Here is a 15,875-nt window from a genome sequence, read left to right on the forward strand (position 1 = left end):
ATAATATATACTCTTAAAAGGTCACTGACCAAGGTAATTAGCAGGAACACTAATTACCGCGATAAGGTTAGTATGTGGATTAAAAGATGGTTAAGTTTTACAAACCACCTGACACGAGATGTCATTTTAATCACATAGATACATGTTCTAGAAACATGGTATTTGACAGACCCCGAATGAAACATTAAATAGAATTGTGTTCGTGTCATTTATGTTTTCATTCAGTGTCACGTTCTACAGTATGAGGTATTTATCGTTCCCACTGAGAAATATGTATGTGTGATTGTTATCTACCGCTGTCCGTAAAAAGCAGTCATAACGGTAGCTTTTCCATATGTATAGCTTAGCTGAGGAAGTGATAGTTTACCAAGAATACTATTTGTCCCTCGTATCTCTATACGAGCTATGGCATCACTGGGCCCCTTGATAGAGTAAGATTATCTGCTAGCGGTATAATTACAAGAGTAATTATATTTGATAATCTGCTCAAGATCAAGAAAAGATTCAGTTAGCAAGGATGACACACATCTACCTTGAAACTAATCTGATAGCTATGAGACAGAAGAACAGACACAAGTAAATTGTTTACTGGATCGTGATATTGTACTGTACAGCATCATCTGTGTAATTGGATGGTCATGATGTGTTGCCAGATGCCACCCATGATTATAGAAGTTAAAACAGTTTTAACTCTATTTACCAACATAACACAGATCCTATTGGGTCACACCATATAGGAGTTAATCGGAGAATCTTATTGTGATTGATTATAAATTGGTTATGATCAATAGTAAGATGGTTATAATTAATTATACGTGTTATAATTAAATTATAAATGTTATGTAAAAATAACAAGCAAAAACATTGGTTAATTTATAAACGTGTGTGACACGTTGTATAAAAGTTAACCGGTTAATTTATAAATGTGCAGGACACGTTGTATAAATTACCGAAACAACAACCACAAGAAAAATATATATATTTGTTCAGAATAATTATACGAATATTATTTGTATTCGGGCCGAGGGCATTCGGGTCTTTTCAGATTCGTCTTATCCGCATGACATTTCATCGATCCTATCCAGATGACACGTCATCGATACCGAAACAAACAACCGCAGAAAAATATATATAATTGTTCAGAATAATTATACAAACATTATTTGTGTTCGGGCCGAGGGCATTCGGGTCTTTTCAGATTCGTGCTTATCCGCATGACATGTCATCGATCCTATCCAGATGACATGTCATCGATCTTATCCACATGACATGTCATCCTTATCCATTCAATGGCATATCTTGTAAATAGGCATAAGTTGAGGGGTATTTCGGTCTTTTGCGAACCTCCTCAAAAGCCTATAAATAGAGGGGTGCATGTAGAGAGAAAAATCACTAATTCACTTGTACCGTTTCGTGCAGAATCGAATCGGTATTTTCTCTCTTTCTCGGTTTCTCTCCCAAATAGTGTTTCGATTGAGAAAAGAAAGTTATACGTAGTTAACGTATAATCTTGCGGGTTGTTGTGGAGTATATTTACGGGATTGATGAATAGTGTTTTACCGAATTTAGCGGTATGTCAGTTTTGCATATTGATGAAACTGAGCAACCGAAAATTCGTGTTTACGGGTTTTCATCTTTTTCCCATGAATAGTGTTTTTGCAGAATTTCGCGGTTTACGGTATTTCTGGCAGAAGAAATAAATCGCTCTCCGGTTAGTCCTGGTGGATAACCGATAGAGGCATCAGACGTCTGATGCTCCGTTCCGAGTCGATTCCTTCTCTGGTGAGGCTCTACTCGCTCGGTCTGCATTCCAACTGTGATTTGGAAACAAGGTATAAATATGTTATATTAATCTATTTAATTTGTAAGTAGATTAAAGTTTTAGAAATCAATCATGGAGTAGATCTGTAAAATGATTAAATTGGGTTTTGATGCCAAAGGAATACTGAAGGTGGACCGCCTTGGAAAGTTTCCTGACATACCCAGTTTAATCCTGAGCTTAAGTTGGCCATAGAAATTTTTGTTCTACGGTCATTCCGCACCTTAAGCCTAAAAGGGGTTTTGGTTAGCACCGCGTAAACCCCAACAACTCAAGATTAGTAAAGTGGGTTTGAGGTTGTTAATTGTCTTACGGAAAGTATATTTATAGGAATTTTTTTTAAAATAAAACATTGTTAATTTTTTTTGTTTAAAAGATCAATTTCATCTACACAATTAATTTTTCTCTCATACTATTTGCTACTACCACATATCGATTATGTTTGAGGATTTACAAATTGGTAACAAATTTTTCATTTCCAAACATGTGGGAGGTAGCACCACTATCTATAATTATTTAGTAAAAAAAATTAAATTTTTGATAGTGGGATACAGTACCACATGAGCTATGATTTTGAATTTGGCTAGCAAGCAACACAGAGATTTGTTGGAGAAGATGTTGTGGAACCGAAATTGGATTGTTTGTGGTGCTTGACTGAAAAGCAGCTGCATCTCCCCCAATCCAATCCAATTCATCTATTTTGTCTTATCTTTCTTTTTCCTGATCTCTCCCTCTTTTCTCCACCACTAACCACCCTTTCGGTCCGAGATTAGGATACAAGAATCAACACTGATCTCGGGTGTCGCCCTCTTTTTTGCAATTTGTATAACTATTGGAATTGCTTTGGCGATTTGTGAGACTAGAGTTTTGTGTCATGGTTGTTTGATATTTTCATGAAAGATGTTTTAAATTTGATAATAATCTGTTTTTCTTGTTTGTTTTTTTTATATGAATATGATCATAATAGATTTTGGATTTTTTTTTTTTGATATTTACTGATAAGAACAAATGCTAGATTTTTGTTACCGATTTTCTGATATATGCAGAGAGAGGACTTCTTTAGCTCTTTGGCTTTTATTCTTCTTTCTCTTGAAACTTATTGAGTTATTAGCTCTTTGACTCTTGACTCTTTTTTTCATGGCACTGATTGAGTTCTTGACTCTTTGGCTCTCAACTCTTTTTTTTTTGCTAGTACCGACTAGTTTGCTAGTTTGGGTGGCACTTATGTAGAATTTCAGATCTATTATTATGATACCATGTTATTTTTGTAAGACAGAGAGATAAGAGATTAAGAAAACAAATTGTATTTGTAATTTTATTTTTTCAAAAGTATATCAATTCATTAATTTCTTCCTTTTGTATAAGTTGCATAGATTAATAAGCAAAACTAATTCGAACAAAGATTTGTTGTTCGTACAATAATCTTTTACGTCTATTTGACTAATTTGCAAAAACATACAATTATTGAATTTTACGATTTCTTCTATTTTAAGAACATATAGGTCCAAGAAGAGAAAGAACTGCGATGAAATATGCTTGGACTGAAGAAATCACGAAGACTTTTATCAAGAATATAAAATGTAAATTCAAAAGATTGATAAAGTATGTGTGAGGTTGATCAAAGTGGGATAAAACGTTATGAACGTTTACAAAACGTTGGTAACGTTTTATAATGATCAGAAGCTTCAAAAATATCAAAAGAAAACCAAGTTATAACGTTAGAACGTTTTATAAAACGTTGTAACGTTTTACAAACGTTATAACGGTTATGAAACGTTGTAACGTTTAACAGGCTCAGAACAACTGAAGAACAGGTGTTCAGTATAAACTATAAACGTTGGAACGTTTAGAAAACGTTATAACGTTTATAAAACGTTGTAACGTTTTATAAAACGTTGTAACGTTTTATAAAACGTTGAGCAACGTTTTACTAAGCTGTCAGAGAATTAAAACCCTAAATCGCATTTGAATAAAACGTTGGTAACGTTTTATATCAAACAGCTCATTTTTGAGCTGCCACTATAAATAGATTGAGGGGATCACTTTCAAAAGGACCTTAGCCGACCCTAATTATTTCAAAAGTGATTTTCTGAGAGCTTAGAATCCACCATTGCTGTGAGAGCCTATAACTTCAAAATCCCTCAAGCAACCTCAACCTACTTCACCAATCTAGCTATAGATTAGGTTAGAGTAAGCTATTGAGTGTTTCTCTTGTGTTCCTAGATAATCGAGACCTTGTTCTCACCTCTTTGAGTTGGCCGTTTGACTTCCCGCTTGGTGTGTAAGGGCTCAACGGTTCACAAGTTGTAATCCTTTCGTATTGGGTAATAGGAAGGCGCACCTCACAAGGTTGCGAAGCCCCGGAGACGTAGGCCTTTGTTTTGCCGAACTCCGTTATCACCCCGCGTGTCAAATTTCTCTAAACTCATCTCCTTACTTTCAATTGCAATTTAATTTCAGTTTTTGAGCAATTAGAGGTGCCCCTAAGTGTAACAAAGTGGTATCAGAGCCAGGTTTGTTCAATTTCAGTTTCAGTTTTTGTTCAATTTCAATTTCAGTTTTTGAGCAATTTCAGTTTTTGAGCAATTAGAGGTGCCCCTAAGTGTAACGTTTGTTCAACGTTTTTGTGAAGCTTTCGGACTTTTTGAAGTCTCATAAAACGTTACCAACGTTTGGAAAACGTTACAACGTTTTCACTTGTAATTTTTGCACTTTTGGTCCCTTGTCAGAAAAACGTTGCAACGTTTGTATAAACGTTGTGACGTTTTGAAAGCGTTGGAACGTTTGTGCAACGTTTGTTCAACGTTTTTGTGAAGCTTTCGGACTTTTTGAAGTCTAATAAAACGTTACCAACGTTTTCAAAACGTTTACAACGTTTATATTGTAATTTGTCAATATTTTGGCTAAGTATTTGAAGTAAAAACGTTTAGAACGTTTATAAAACGTTATGTAACGTTTTTATAATGCTTTCGGACTTTTTGAAGTTTCACAAAACGTTAGGAACGTTTTCAGAAACGTTATAACGTTTTGTTTCTTTAAAACACTCCTTAAATGACCTATTTTGATTGCAAATAATAATTTTGAAATAAGTTATGAATATGACTATTCTCTAAGTTCAAGCATGCCTAATTTAAATCTCAATTCATTGTGTTGTTGTGTATTTAGGGGTTTTGTGAATATATCGGCAATTTGTTCTTTGGTGTCGATATGTATGAGTTCAATTTCACCTTTTTCTATATGATCCCTAATAAAATGATGCCTTATCTCTATGTGCTTGGTTCTAGAATGAAGGACCGGATTTTTGGATATCATAATGGCACTAGTATTGTCACACATAATTGGTACGTTGCGGAAGCGAATTTCATAATCATTTAGGGATTGAATCATCCAAAGAATTTGTGTGCAACAACTACCGGCCGCTACATACTCGGCTTCCGTTGTGGAAAGGGCAACCGAGGTTTGTTTGCGACTTGACCAAGATACAAGTGAACCACCAAGAAATTGGCATGTACCACTTGTGCTTTTTCTATCCATACGGTCTCCGGCAAAATCGGCATCGGCATATCCTATCAAGTCTAAATCCGATTGTTTGCCATACCATAATCCCAAATTTAAACTACCATTGACATATTTAAGAATTCTTTTAACGGCTTTCAAGTGCAATTCTTTGGGATTTGCTTGATACCTAGCACATAGACATACCGCAAACATTATATCGGGTCTACTAGCAGTTAAATAGAGTAGGCTACCTATCATAGCTCGGTATTGAGTGATGTCCACCGATGTGCCATTTGGATCCGAGTCAAGATTTGCATTCGTAGCCATTGGAGTTTTGCTTGTATTGCTTTCGGTCATCCCAAATTTCTTGATCAATTCCTTCGCATACTTGGTTTGGCTCACAAATATGCCATCCATGAGTTGCTTGATTTGAAGCCCCAAGAAGAAGTTCAATTCACCCATCATGCTCATCTCAAATTCACTACTCATAAGAGAAGAAAATTCCTCGGCAAGTGCCGCATTAGGTGAACCAAAAATTATGTCATCTACATAGATTTGCACCACCAAAAGTGATCCATCTCTTTTCTTAGTGAAAAGAGTTGTATCATTATTGCCTCTAATGAATTCATTGTCAATTAGAAAGGAACTTAATCTACCATACCATGCCCTAGGGGCTTGTTTGAGTCCATAGAGAGCTTTGGTGAGTCTATATACATGATTAGGAAATGTTGGATCAACAAAGCCTTGAGGTTGATTAACATACACCTCCTCATCTATGAATCCATTCAAAAATGCACTTTTAACATCCATTTGAAATAGTTTGAAATTTTTGTTTGAGGCATATGCTAAAAGCATTCTAATGGATTCAAGACGAGCTACAGGTGCAAAGGTTTCTTCAAAGTCAATACCCTCTTGTTGTTTGTACCCTTGAGCTACCAACCTAGCTTTGTTGCGAATTACATTTCCATCTTCATCCTTTTTATTTCTAAAGACCCATTTGGTTCCAATAATCATTTTATCATTTGGCTTAGGTACAAGTTCCCAAACTTTGTTCCTTTCAAATTGAGCAAGTTCATCTTTCATGGCACAAATCCAATTTGGGTCTATATTTGCATCTTTAAAATTTTTAGGTTCTATATAAGATACAAATGCACAATGACCAATCATTTGATTTAATTCGGATCTTGTTTTAACTCTTTCCCTAGGATCACCAATTACATTAGAAAGAGGATGAGAAGATACTTCCCTTAGGTCTTGAGGAATTTGATACTCAATTCGTGAAGATTGCATCTCTTCGGTTTGCATTCCTTCAACTATTGGATCCATTTCGACAATGTTGGTTGCATCCATTTCGGGTTGAGTTTGCTCGGGTTGATCCTCAATTGTATCGGTTCTTGTCTCAATTTCATCTTGATCAAGAATTGGCACTTCAACACCTACAATCTCAATACCTTTCTCGACCTTTTGATTAGCATTTTCATCAAATTTAACATGCATGGATTCAATTACAATTCTTTGAGATGGAATGTAAATTCTATAGGCTTTACTTGAATTTGAATATCCTACAAACATTCCCTCAATAGATTTAGAATCAAATTTAGTTACTTTAGGAGATTCATCAAGAACAAAGCATTTTGAACCAAATACTCTAAAATGAGATATCTTAGGCTTGTACCCTTTCCATAACTCATAAGGTGTTTTATTCAATATGGTCCTTATGCTTACGCGATTTACCACGTAGCATGCCGTATTTACCGCTTCGGCCCACAAGTGTTTGGGTAAGGAGTATTCATTTAGCATGGTTCGGACAAGCTCAACTAAGGTTCGGTTCTTCCTCTCAACTACCCCATTTTGTTGAGGTGTGCGAGGAGCCGAATACTCATGTTTGTATCCCCTTTTAGAGCAAAGTTGATCAAATTTTGCATTTTCAAATTCCCCCCCATGGTCGCTTCTAATCCTAATGATTTTTGACCCCTTTTCATTTTCAACACGTTTGCAAAATTCAATGAAGTTGCTAATTGCATCATCCTTGTGTTGTAGGAATAAAACCCAAGTAAAGCGACTATAGTAATCTACAATTACATATGCATATTTCTTTTTGGCCAAACTTGGTACACTAATTGGTCCGAATAAATCCATATGTAACAATTGCAAAGGTTGATCGGTTGAAACCATGTCTTTGGATTTAAAACTACTCTTGGTTTGTTTACCTTGAACACATGCATCACATAATCCTTCAAGTTCTAATTTATGTGTTGGTAAACCACGCACAAGGTCTAGTTTAATCAATTTCTTAATGGTATCTATTGAAACATGACCTAACCTACGATGCCATAACCATGATCCACTAGATACGGCACTTAGACAAGTTTCACCGGAATCAAAATGAGTAAAATACAAGTAATACACATTTTTCTTTCGTTTACCCGAATAGATTAGAGCATCATCCGAAGATCTAACTAAGTGACAAGCATTAGCATCAAATTTGGCATAGTATCCCGAATCACATAACTTACTTACACTAAGTAAGTTATAGTCTAATCCATCAACTAGATATACATTGGATATGGTCAAGTGTTGGTTACCAATTGAGCCTATACCAATAATAGAGCTCTTCCTTTGATTGTTTCCAAAGGTAACCGTACCTCCATCATATGGTTCTAAGAATTTAAAGTTTGATTTGTCACCGGTCATATGGTGTGAGCATCCACTATCAATGATCCAAGCACTTTCCTTTTGAGATGAAATCAAACACACCTCACTAGCAAAGTTTGTTGAGGTGTTGACTCCTTCATCTCCCTTCTTGGCATTCCTTGATTTAACAAGCTCCATGAGAAAGTTGATGGTTGTTTCATCGGTGATGTTCTTGCTAGCTATAATTGAGTCTATGTCAATCTTTGAGGAATCTTCATCTACACTTGCCATCAATGCAAGGTTGATCTCCTCTTCATTATCCGATTCCGTGTCGGATTGTTCCGTCTCACTATCCGAGAACAAGGCTTGCAAAGCTTTGGCCTTCTTCTTCTTATACCCGTCATACTTTTGTCTTGATTTTCTATCTTGTTGTGTTTCGCCATCCGTGTTCTTCAATTGTGGAAATAGCTTGAAACATGTTTGAATGGAATGCCCTTCTCTATGGCATGCGAAACACATTACCCTTTTGTTCTTCTCTTCTCGTTCCTTGTTGTATTTTCTTTCAAAATCAAGCATTCCTTGAAACATCTTGGATAAGAGAAGAGCATCCTTGGATGTTTCATGATCAATTTTGTTGATAAATTGATCATTTGAGAGACGGGTGTTTGAGGAGCTTGGAAAGTTTCGGTTTTGTGCCGGAAAAGCTACGGTTTTGGACTTTGAGCTTTGCTTCAAATCACCGGATTGTCGAAGTTTTTCTTCAAAACTCCTAAAATGAGCATAGAGGTCATCCGGTGTGAATGTGTCGTGCGTGCCTTGGATTGCCTCTAGAGCACTCACCAACCCGGACCATTTATCCCTCATGAGCATCACCCTTAATAGCTTACCTACAAGTTTATTGTTAGAAAGTGGTTCTCCCAATTCGGTAAACTCATTTTGGATATGCATAAGTCTATTATACATATCCTCAATGCTTTCACCATCTTCAACCTTAAAGGTTTCAAATTTTGCTTCTAAACCGGTTATTTTGGTTCGTTTGATTTGGGTATTCCCTTCATACCGGTTTACAAGAGCATCCCACATTTCTTTCGCACTTGATGCACTACCAAAGAGTGAGGCTACCGATTCACTAACCAAATTGAATATGGCATTGGTTGCTAGATCATTGTCTTTCTTGGTTTGTTTGGAAACGATGGTCTCAATTTTGGCATCGGTTGAACCCTCGGTAGCTACACTTGTGTATGTTGGTGTATACCCTTGTTCAACCACATACCATACTTCAAGGATATTCAAGTAATTGATCATGGTTTTCTTCCAATGCATGAAATTTTTGGTAGTAGTACCAAAAATTAGGGGTTCTTTCACGGATCTATAAGGTGCCATTTGTCAAGTTGATCTAATCTCCAATTAAGTGTGTCTTAATTCGAGTAATAAACGTTGGTAACGTTTTATATCAAACGCGATTTAGGGTTTTAATTCTCTGACAGCTTAGTAAAACGTTGCTCAACGTTTTATAAAACGTTACAACGTTTTATAAACGTTATAACGTTTTCTAAACGTTCCAACGTTTATAGTTTATACTGAACACCTGTTCTTCAGTTGTTCTGAGCCTGTTAAACGTTACAACGTTTCATAACCGTTATAACGTTTGTAAAACGTTACAACGTTTTATAAAACGTTCTAACGTTATAACTTGGTTTTCTTTTGATATTTTTGAAGCTTCTGATCATTATAAAACGTTACCAACGTTTTGTAAACGTTCATAACGTTTTATCCCACTTTGATCAACCTCACACATACTTTATCAATCTTTTGAATTTACATTTTATATTCTTGATAAAAGTCTTCGTGATTTCTTCAGTCCAAGCATATTTCATCGCAGTTCTTTCTCTTCTTGGACCTATATGTTCTTAAAATAGAAGAAATCGTAAAATTCAATAATTGTATGTTTTTGCAAATTAGTCAAATAGACGTAAAAGATTATTGTACGAACAACAATCTCCCCCTTTTGGCGATTTGCAAAAACATACAATGTGAGTAAGTGCATAAATCGAAAATTTTCAGAAATTAGTTAATCCAGTTTTGATTTTGCATTTCAATCCATTTGTACCAATTTCTCCCCCTTTTGGAAATCGACGAAAGGGTTGAAAATTACCAAAAGGGGGAGAAATTGGTACAAATGGATTGAAATGCAAAATCAAAACTGGATTAACTAATTTCTGAAAATTTTCGATTTATGCACTTACTCACATTGTATGTTTTTGCAAATCGCCAAAAGGGGGAGATTGTTGTTCGTACAATAATCTTTTACGTCTATTTGACTAATTTGCAAAAACATACAATTATTGAATTTTACGATTTCTTCTATTTTAAGAACATATAGGTCCAAGAAGAGAAAGAACTGCGATGAAATATGCTTGGACTGAAGAAATCACGAAGACTTTTATCAAGAATATAAAATGTAAATTCAAAAGATTGATAAAGTATGTGTGAGGTTGATCAAAGTGGGATAAAACGTTATGAACGTTTACAAAACGTTGGTAACGTTTTATAATGATCAGAAGCTTCAAAAATATCAAAAGAAAACCAAGTTATAACGTTAGAACGTTTTATAAAACGTTGTAACGTTTTACAAACGTTATAACGGTTATGAAACGTTGTAACGTTTAACAGGCTCAGAACAACTGAAGAACAGGTGTTCAGTATAAACTATAAACGTTGGAACGTTTAGAAAACGTTATAACGTTTATAAAACGTTGTAACGTTTTATAAAACGTTGTAACGTTTTATAAAACGTTGAGCAACGTTTTACTAAGCTGTCAGAGAATTAAAACCCTAAATCGCATTTGAATAAAACGTTGGTAACGTTTTATATCAAACAGCTCATTTTTGAGCTGCCACTATAAATAGATTGAGGGGATCACTTTCAAAAGGACCTTAGCCGACCCTAATTATTTCAAAAGTGATTTTCTGAGAGCTTAGAATCCACCATTGCTGTGAGAGCCTATAACTTCAAAATCCCTCAAGCAACCTCAACCTACTTCACCAATCTAGCTATAGATTAGGTTAGAGTAAGCTATTGAGTGTTTCTCTTGTGTTCCTAGATAATCGAGACCTTGTTCTCACCTCTTTGAGTTGGCCGTTTGACTTCCCGCTTGGTGTGTAAGGGCTCAACGGTTCACAAGTTGTAATCCTTTCGTATTGGGTAATAGGAAGGCGCACCTCACAAGGTTGCGAAGCCCCGAAGACGTAGGCCTTTGTTTTGCCGAACTCCGTTATCACCCCGCGTGTCAAATTTCTCTAAACTCATCTCCTTACTTTCAATTGCAATTTAATTTCAGTTTTTGAGCAATTAGAGGTGCCCCTAAGTGTAACAAGATTAACATAGCAATTTCACACCGAAATAAGATAAAAACGAAAATAAAACAATTTTCAGTTTAAACAATATAAATCAAAATATAGAGAACCCCAAATAGATGTTGTACTCATTAGCCTATCTTATTTTTAATAAATCGGACCCGGACCCTAAAAAATTTTAAATATTTATTGACGATTTTATTTTCTCAATATTTTACTGTTGATTGAAAATAATTATTAAAAAACGTTGTTTATATTAATTTGAAGAGCAGAGGGTATTGTTGTCCTAAACAAAATTAGATAGGGGTTATGCTTCCCCAAGCATCGGTCGCCCCTCAGCCTCAGTCCAATCGATTTCTCCAACGGCTAGTTAGGAGCCTTCCCAAATTTAAATCTCACTATAAGAGCCAAAAAAAAATGACAAAATAAAACGCCTCTCTCCTCTCTTTCTAAGTTGTAAGCTTCGTTTCTTTTGTATTTAGCTTAAAATGGAGGATGTGAATACAGATCTGGCAACTGAATCCACTGTCATAAACGAAGATGAAGAAGAATTTTATGAAAATTTAGAGGCGCCTAAGTTTGTCGATTTCACAGCATTAGATCTGTCGCCACAGGATGGATCCTGGTTTTGTCATAAAATCGGTTAGTATTTCTGCATTTACGAACCTTAGATCTATATCGATCCAAAGGCCTAGTCTCAAATTGTTGAATTTGACCCAGAAGCTCTTTTCTTTTTTCCAGGATGTGACCTAAATCACGACCAAATTGACCCAGAAGCTCTGAACAGAAGCTTCATGCTTAGAGTTCGTCATAATTTTCTCTAATTTCTCTAATTTCTCCAATTCTTTTTGCATTTCAAATTTCCGAATGCCTCCTGAACCAGAAAATTTTAATTATTGCAAACAGGTCCTGGCCGCAAGGAGCCCCAACGTGCGTCTTCACAAAGCCCTCAAAAGGAGCAACAGAAGGTACCATTTACAACCAGGGAGTAATTATGAAAAAAAAAATTTATAGATTCAGGAATTAAAGGTACCTTTTGTTTAGATTAGGGAATTAAAGGTTTTTCCCCCTTTCTTTCTTAGGTTAAATGCAAATTGCCCACAATCTGCCCCAGCAAAACAACCAAGGAGTAGACTTGTCAGACTAAGCACCGCAACTGAAATCCCTGAAAAGCTTGCAAATTCAAAATTAAAGAACCACCTAATTTCTAGTTTGAAATCACCCCAAAGCCAAGCAAAGAAAATGGTTCTGACAACAATTGGAGAAAAGGAGGCCCCCTCGACCCCAAAAAATCAAGACATGAATTCAAAAAACCAGCCTGCTTCAGGAGAAAAGAACGGGTCAGGCTTTTTCTCAGCAAAGCCTATTTTCTCTCCTACCCCAAAGAAAGAAATTAAGGAAGTTTGCGCAAAGCTCCAAAAATTAAATTTAAACAATACGAAGAGAAGAAGTGTGCCAAGTAGATACCTCGGGCAAGTTTCAAAAGCAGCAAAGAGATCTGATGAAACAGAAGTTGCTCCTAGAAAGAACATTTCAAGGCCCTTGCGGAAAACCAAAAAACAACTTTTGGAAGAAAATGTACAGAATTTGGGTTCAGATGTTACAGATAGAGAACAAAAATCGAAATTAGACCCACAGAAGGAAAGGCCTAGAAGGAAATTAAGGCAGTCAATTTGGAAAGAAAGTGTAGAACATACTACCACAAGTGGAGTGGACGATAAAGGGATTGGTGAAGTACTGGTTCTGAAACCCGAAATTAGAGAAAATGTCAGTACAAATAACACAAGTATGAAGCAAAAATTGGAAACAGGTCCAAAGAGGAAAAGCTCAAGGCTACTGTGGAAGTCAAAGCAGCCAGTTCTGAAATCAAACATAGAATATTGTGCAAGAAGAGGTACCGAGAATGAAGAGGTTATTAAAAGGGAAGTATCAAAATCGAAAATTAAAGATAATTTGGGTACTGGGATTGAGAAAGAAGGTTTGAAAACCAAATTAGGGAACTGTGATGAGATGCTCCCAAAGAGAAAAGGCTCAAGGGCATTATGGAAATCAAATCAGCCAGTTCTGAAACCAAACATAGAAAATGGTACCACAAGTGGTACTGAGAATGAAGAGGTTGTTGAAAGGGAGGGATCAAAATCGAAAATTAAAGATAACTTGGGTACTGATATTGAAAAAGAAGGTTTGAAAACCAAATTGGGGAACTGCGATGAGATGGGCCCAAAGAGGAAAATCTCGATGGCACCAAGGAAAACAAATCAGCCTGTTCTGAAACTAAACATAGAAAGTGGTACCACAAGTGGTACCGATAATGAAGAGGTTGTTAAAAAGGAGGGATTAAAATCGAAAATTAAAGATGACTTGGCTAGTGGGGCTAAGAAAGAAGGTTTGAAAACTGAATTGGGGAACTGTGATGAGGATAAGGAGAATATTATGCAAAATGATACCCAAAGGTATGGCCACTCATGCGATTTTTCTCTGGATTGTGTTTTATGATTATATTTTGCATTTACGTCCTAAATGTTGCATTTTGTAAATATCAGGGTTGAACTTAGAAAGAAGACGAAGGCTGAGGGGAAGAAAAGCTCTCTTCTCAAGACCATTGAGAATGTTCCTCCTCAACAGGTTTCAAAAAAAATAGAGTGATTCATTATTTCTCTTTGAGTTTGTTATGATTATTGTTTAAGAAATTATTTAAATATCTATTCAAATATTGAAAAGATAAATGACTGGTGCAGGTCCTGAAAATTCAGAAAAAGCCGTCGTCGCAAGTGAATGCAGACCAAGCTTCAAAGAACAAAAAGACCACAAACCCAAAGCCTTTCAGATTTAGAACAGATGTAAGTTTCCATTTCAAATTTTATAGTGATTCGTATTTTGTCAAAAGAGAATGATGTTCGTGATATTTGTGTTGAATAATTTTGGTGTGTGCATAATTTAGGAATATCAATTAAGATAAAGATAATTTATGTTAAGATTATGCTCAAAGAGAATAATGTCAATGAAATTGGTATCATAGCATTTCTGTGTGTATAATTCAGGAAAGAGGAATTCTGAAGGAAGCCAATTTGGAAAAGAAGAGGCTTGTTCAAACGGAGCCTGTAAAAGAAGAAAGCAAGGTAGATTTTAATCAATTATGAATATTTGATCATGGTCTCCTCCTTAAATAACATGAATCATCACATAAATTTTATTTATTGTTGAATACCAGTGTGTACTGAAAAAAGACACTGGCACAGCCAGGTGCAAAGGACGTGTTGTACCAAGCAAATTTCAGTGCCTGAATAAAGCGACAAGGTTTGTATAAATAGTCTTCCAATATGGTTTTTAACTTTTGATAGATATTTGAAGACCTTATGATCTTTAATAACATCAATTTTGATCGTCTGACTACAGTTTGCCATCCAAAAGGAAGAATGCTCTTCAATTCTATGAGAAAAAAACTTGAGGCCATTGAAAGTACAAATTCAACTAGAGGTGGTGGTGTGAAAAAGGTAGTGTGAAGTGATTGTGTCCACATCTACCATTCACATTTCAGTGTCAAAACTTAACCAATTACATATAATCAACATGTTGTTGTTCAATTGGTCAACTGAATTCTGTTTAAACATTTCTATTATTTCTCTTTCCTTCTTTTCTCTATCTTGTGTAGTTGGTATATTAGTTAATTCACATCTTTTAATTGTACTTTCTTTGCATATTTTTCGTTTTTATTTTTATTTTTTTTATTTGAGTGAATACTGGTAAACTGTTAGATAGAGGCCCTGTCCAGAATGAAAACTGAAATGAGAACACAAAGGCCCAAAATTAAAAGTTTTTCTGCGGCCCAAATCAATATACAAATAATCTGTAGCACAAGAGAAAAAGAAAAAAGGAAAAACATTCAAAAGTGAGCAAATTACTTTACCTTTTCTTGATCATCAGTTAAAAAATTTGAAAACAATACAAATATGTTTGCATTTGCTTTTAATTATTTCTCGTATACTACAGTGAAGTCAGGGGGTTCCAAATACTGTTTGTCTAAAATAATATTTGATTTTAATATCGAGTACCTGTCTTCGAAATATTATGGCAGTAATAGAGAGATTTTATATAAAGAGGTATTATATATAGATACAAAGAATTTTCTAGAGTGAGGTTATGGTATTTTGCAGAAACGCACATCAATCAGTACTATGAATATATATATATATATATATATATATATATAGAGTTAGGCTGGGTGCTATGGATAGCATAGTGGCCTCTATGCTACGGCTCAATATTCGAGTTTCCAAAATCCAAACGGTCGATCCGAACCATTCATCTTATTCTCCATATTAATATCTGCTTGGAGATCAAATTTTATAATTTTCTGAATTTTTTTACTATTTATTAAGTCACTTTGAAAATCGCTAATCCAACGGTTTTACTGTTTTGTGCAGCCACCGTTGGATCAACAATTTTGTAAAATACTTAATAAATAGTAAAAAAATTCATAAAAATGTAAAATTTGGTCTCCAAGCAGATATTAATATGGAGAATAAGATGAACGGTTCGGATCGACCGTTTGGATTTTGAAAACTCA

At 35.3% G+C, this 15,875-nt stretch overlaps 1 protein-coding gene across 1 annotated transcript; it reads left to right on the forward strand.

Moving 5' to 3' along the window:
- The first annotated feature begins 11,730 nt into the window (after positions 1-11,730).
- Positions 11,731-15,024, forward strand: LOC144574140 (neurofilament heavy protein). The gene is made up of 9 exons (XM_078324005.1): positions 11,731-11,950; positions 12,050-12,111; positions 12,215-12,276; positions 12,391-13,761; positions 13,852-13,933; positions 14,047-14,148; positions 14,350-14,427; positions 14,520-14,605; positions 14,705-15,024. The coding sequence occupies exons 1-9, from the start codon at positions 11,797-11,799 to the stop codon at positions 14,754-14,756; spliced, it is 2,049 nt and encodes a 682-aa protein (XP_078180131.1). The 5' UTR covers positions 11,731-11,796; the 3' UTR covers positions 14,757-15,024.
- Positions 15,025-15,875: the final 851 nt, after the last annotated feature.

The sequence above is a fragment of the Carex rostrata genome, chromosome 22 (assembly GCF_964058835.1).
Source record: "Carex rostrata chromosome 22, lpCarRost1.2, whole genome shotgun sequence".
Classification (NCBI taxonomy): domain Eukaryota; kingdom Viridiplantae; phylum Streptophyta; class Magnoliopsida; order Poales; family Cyperaceae; genus Carex; species Carex rostrata.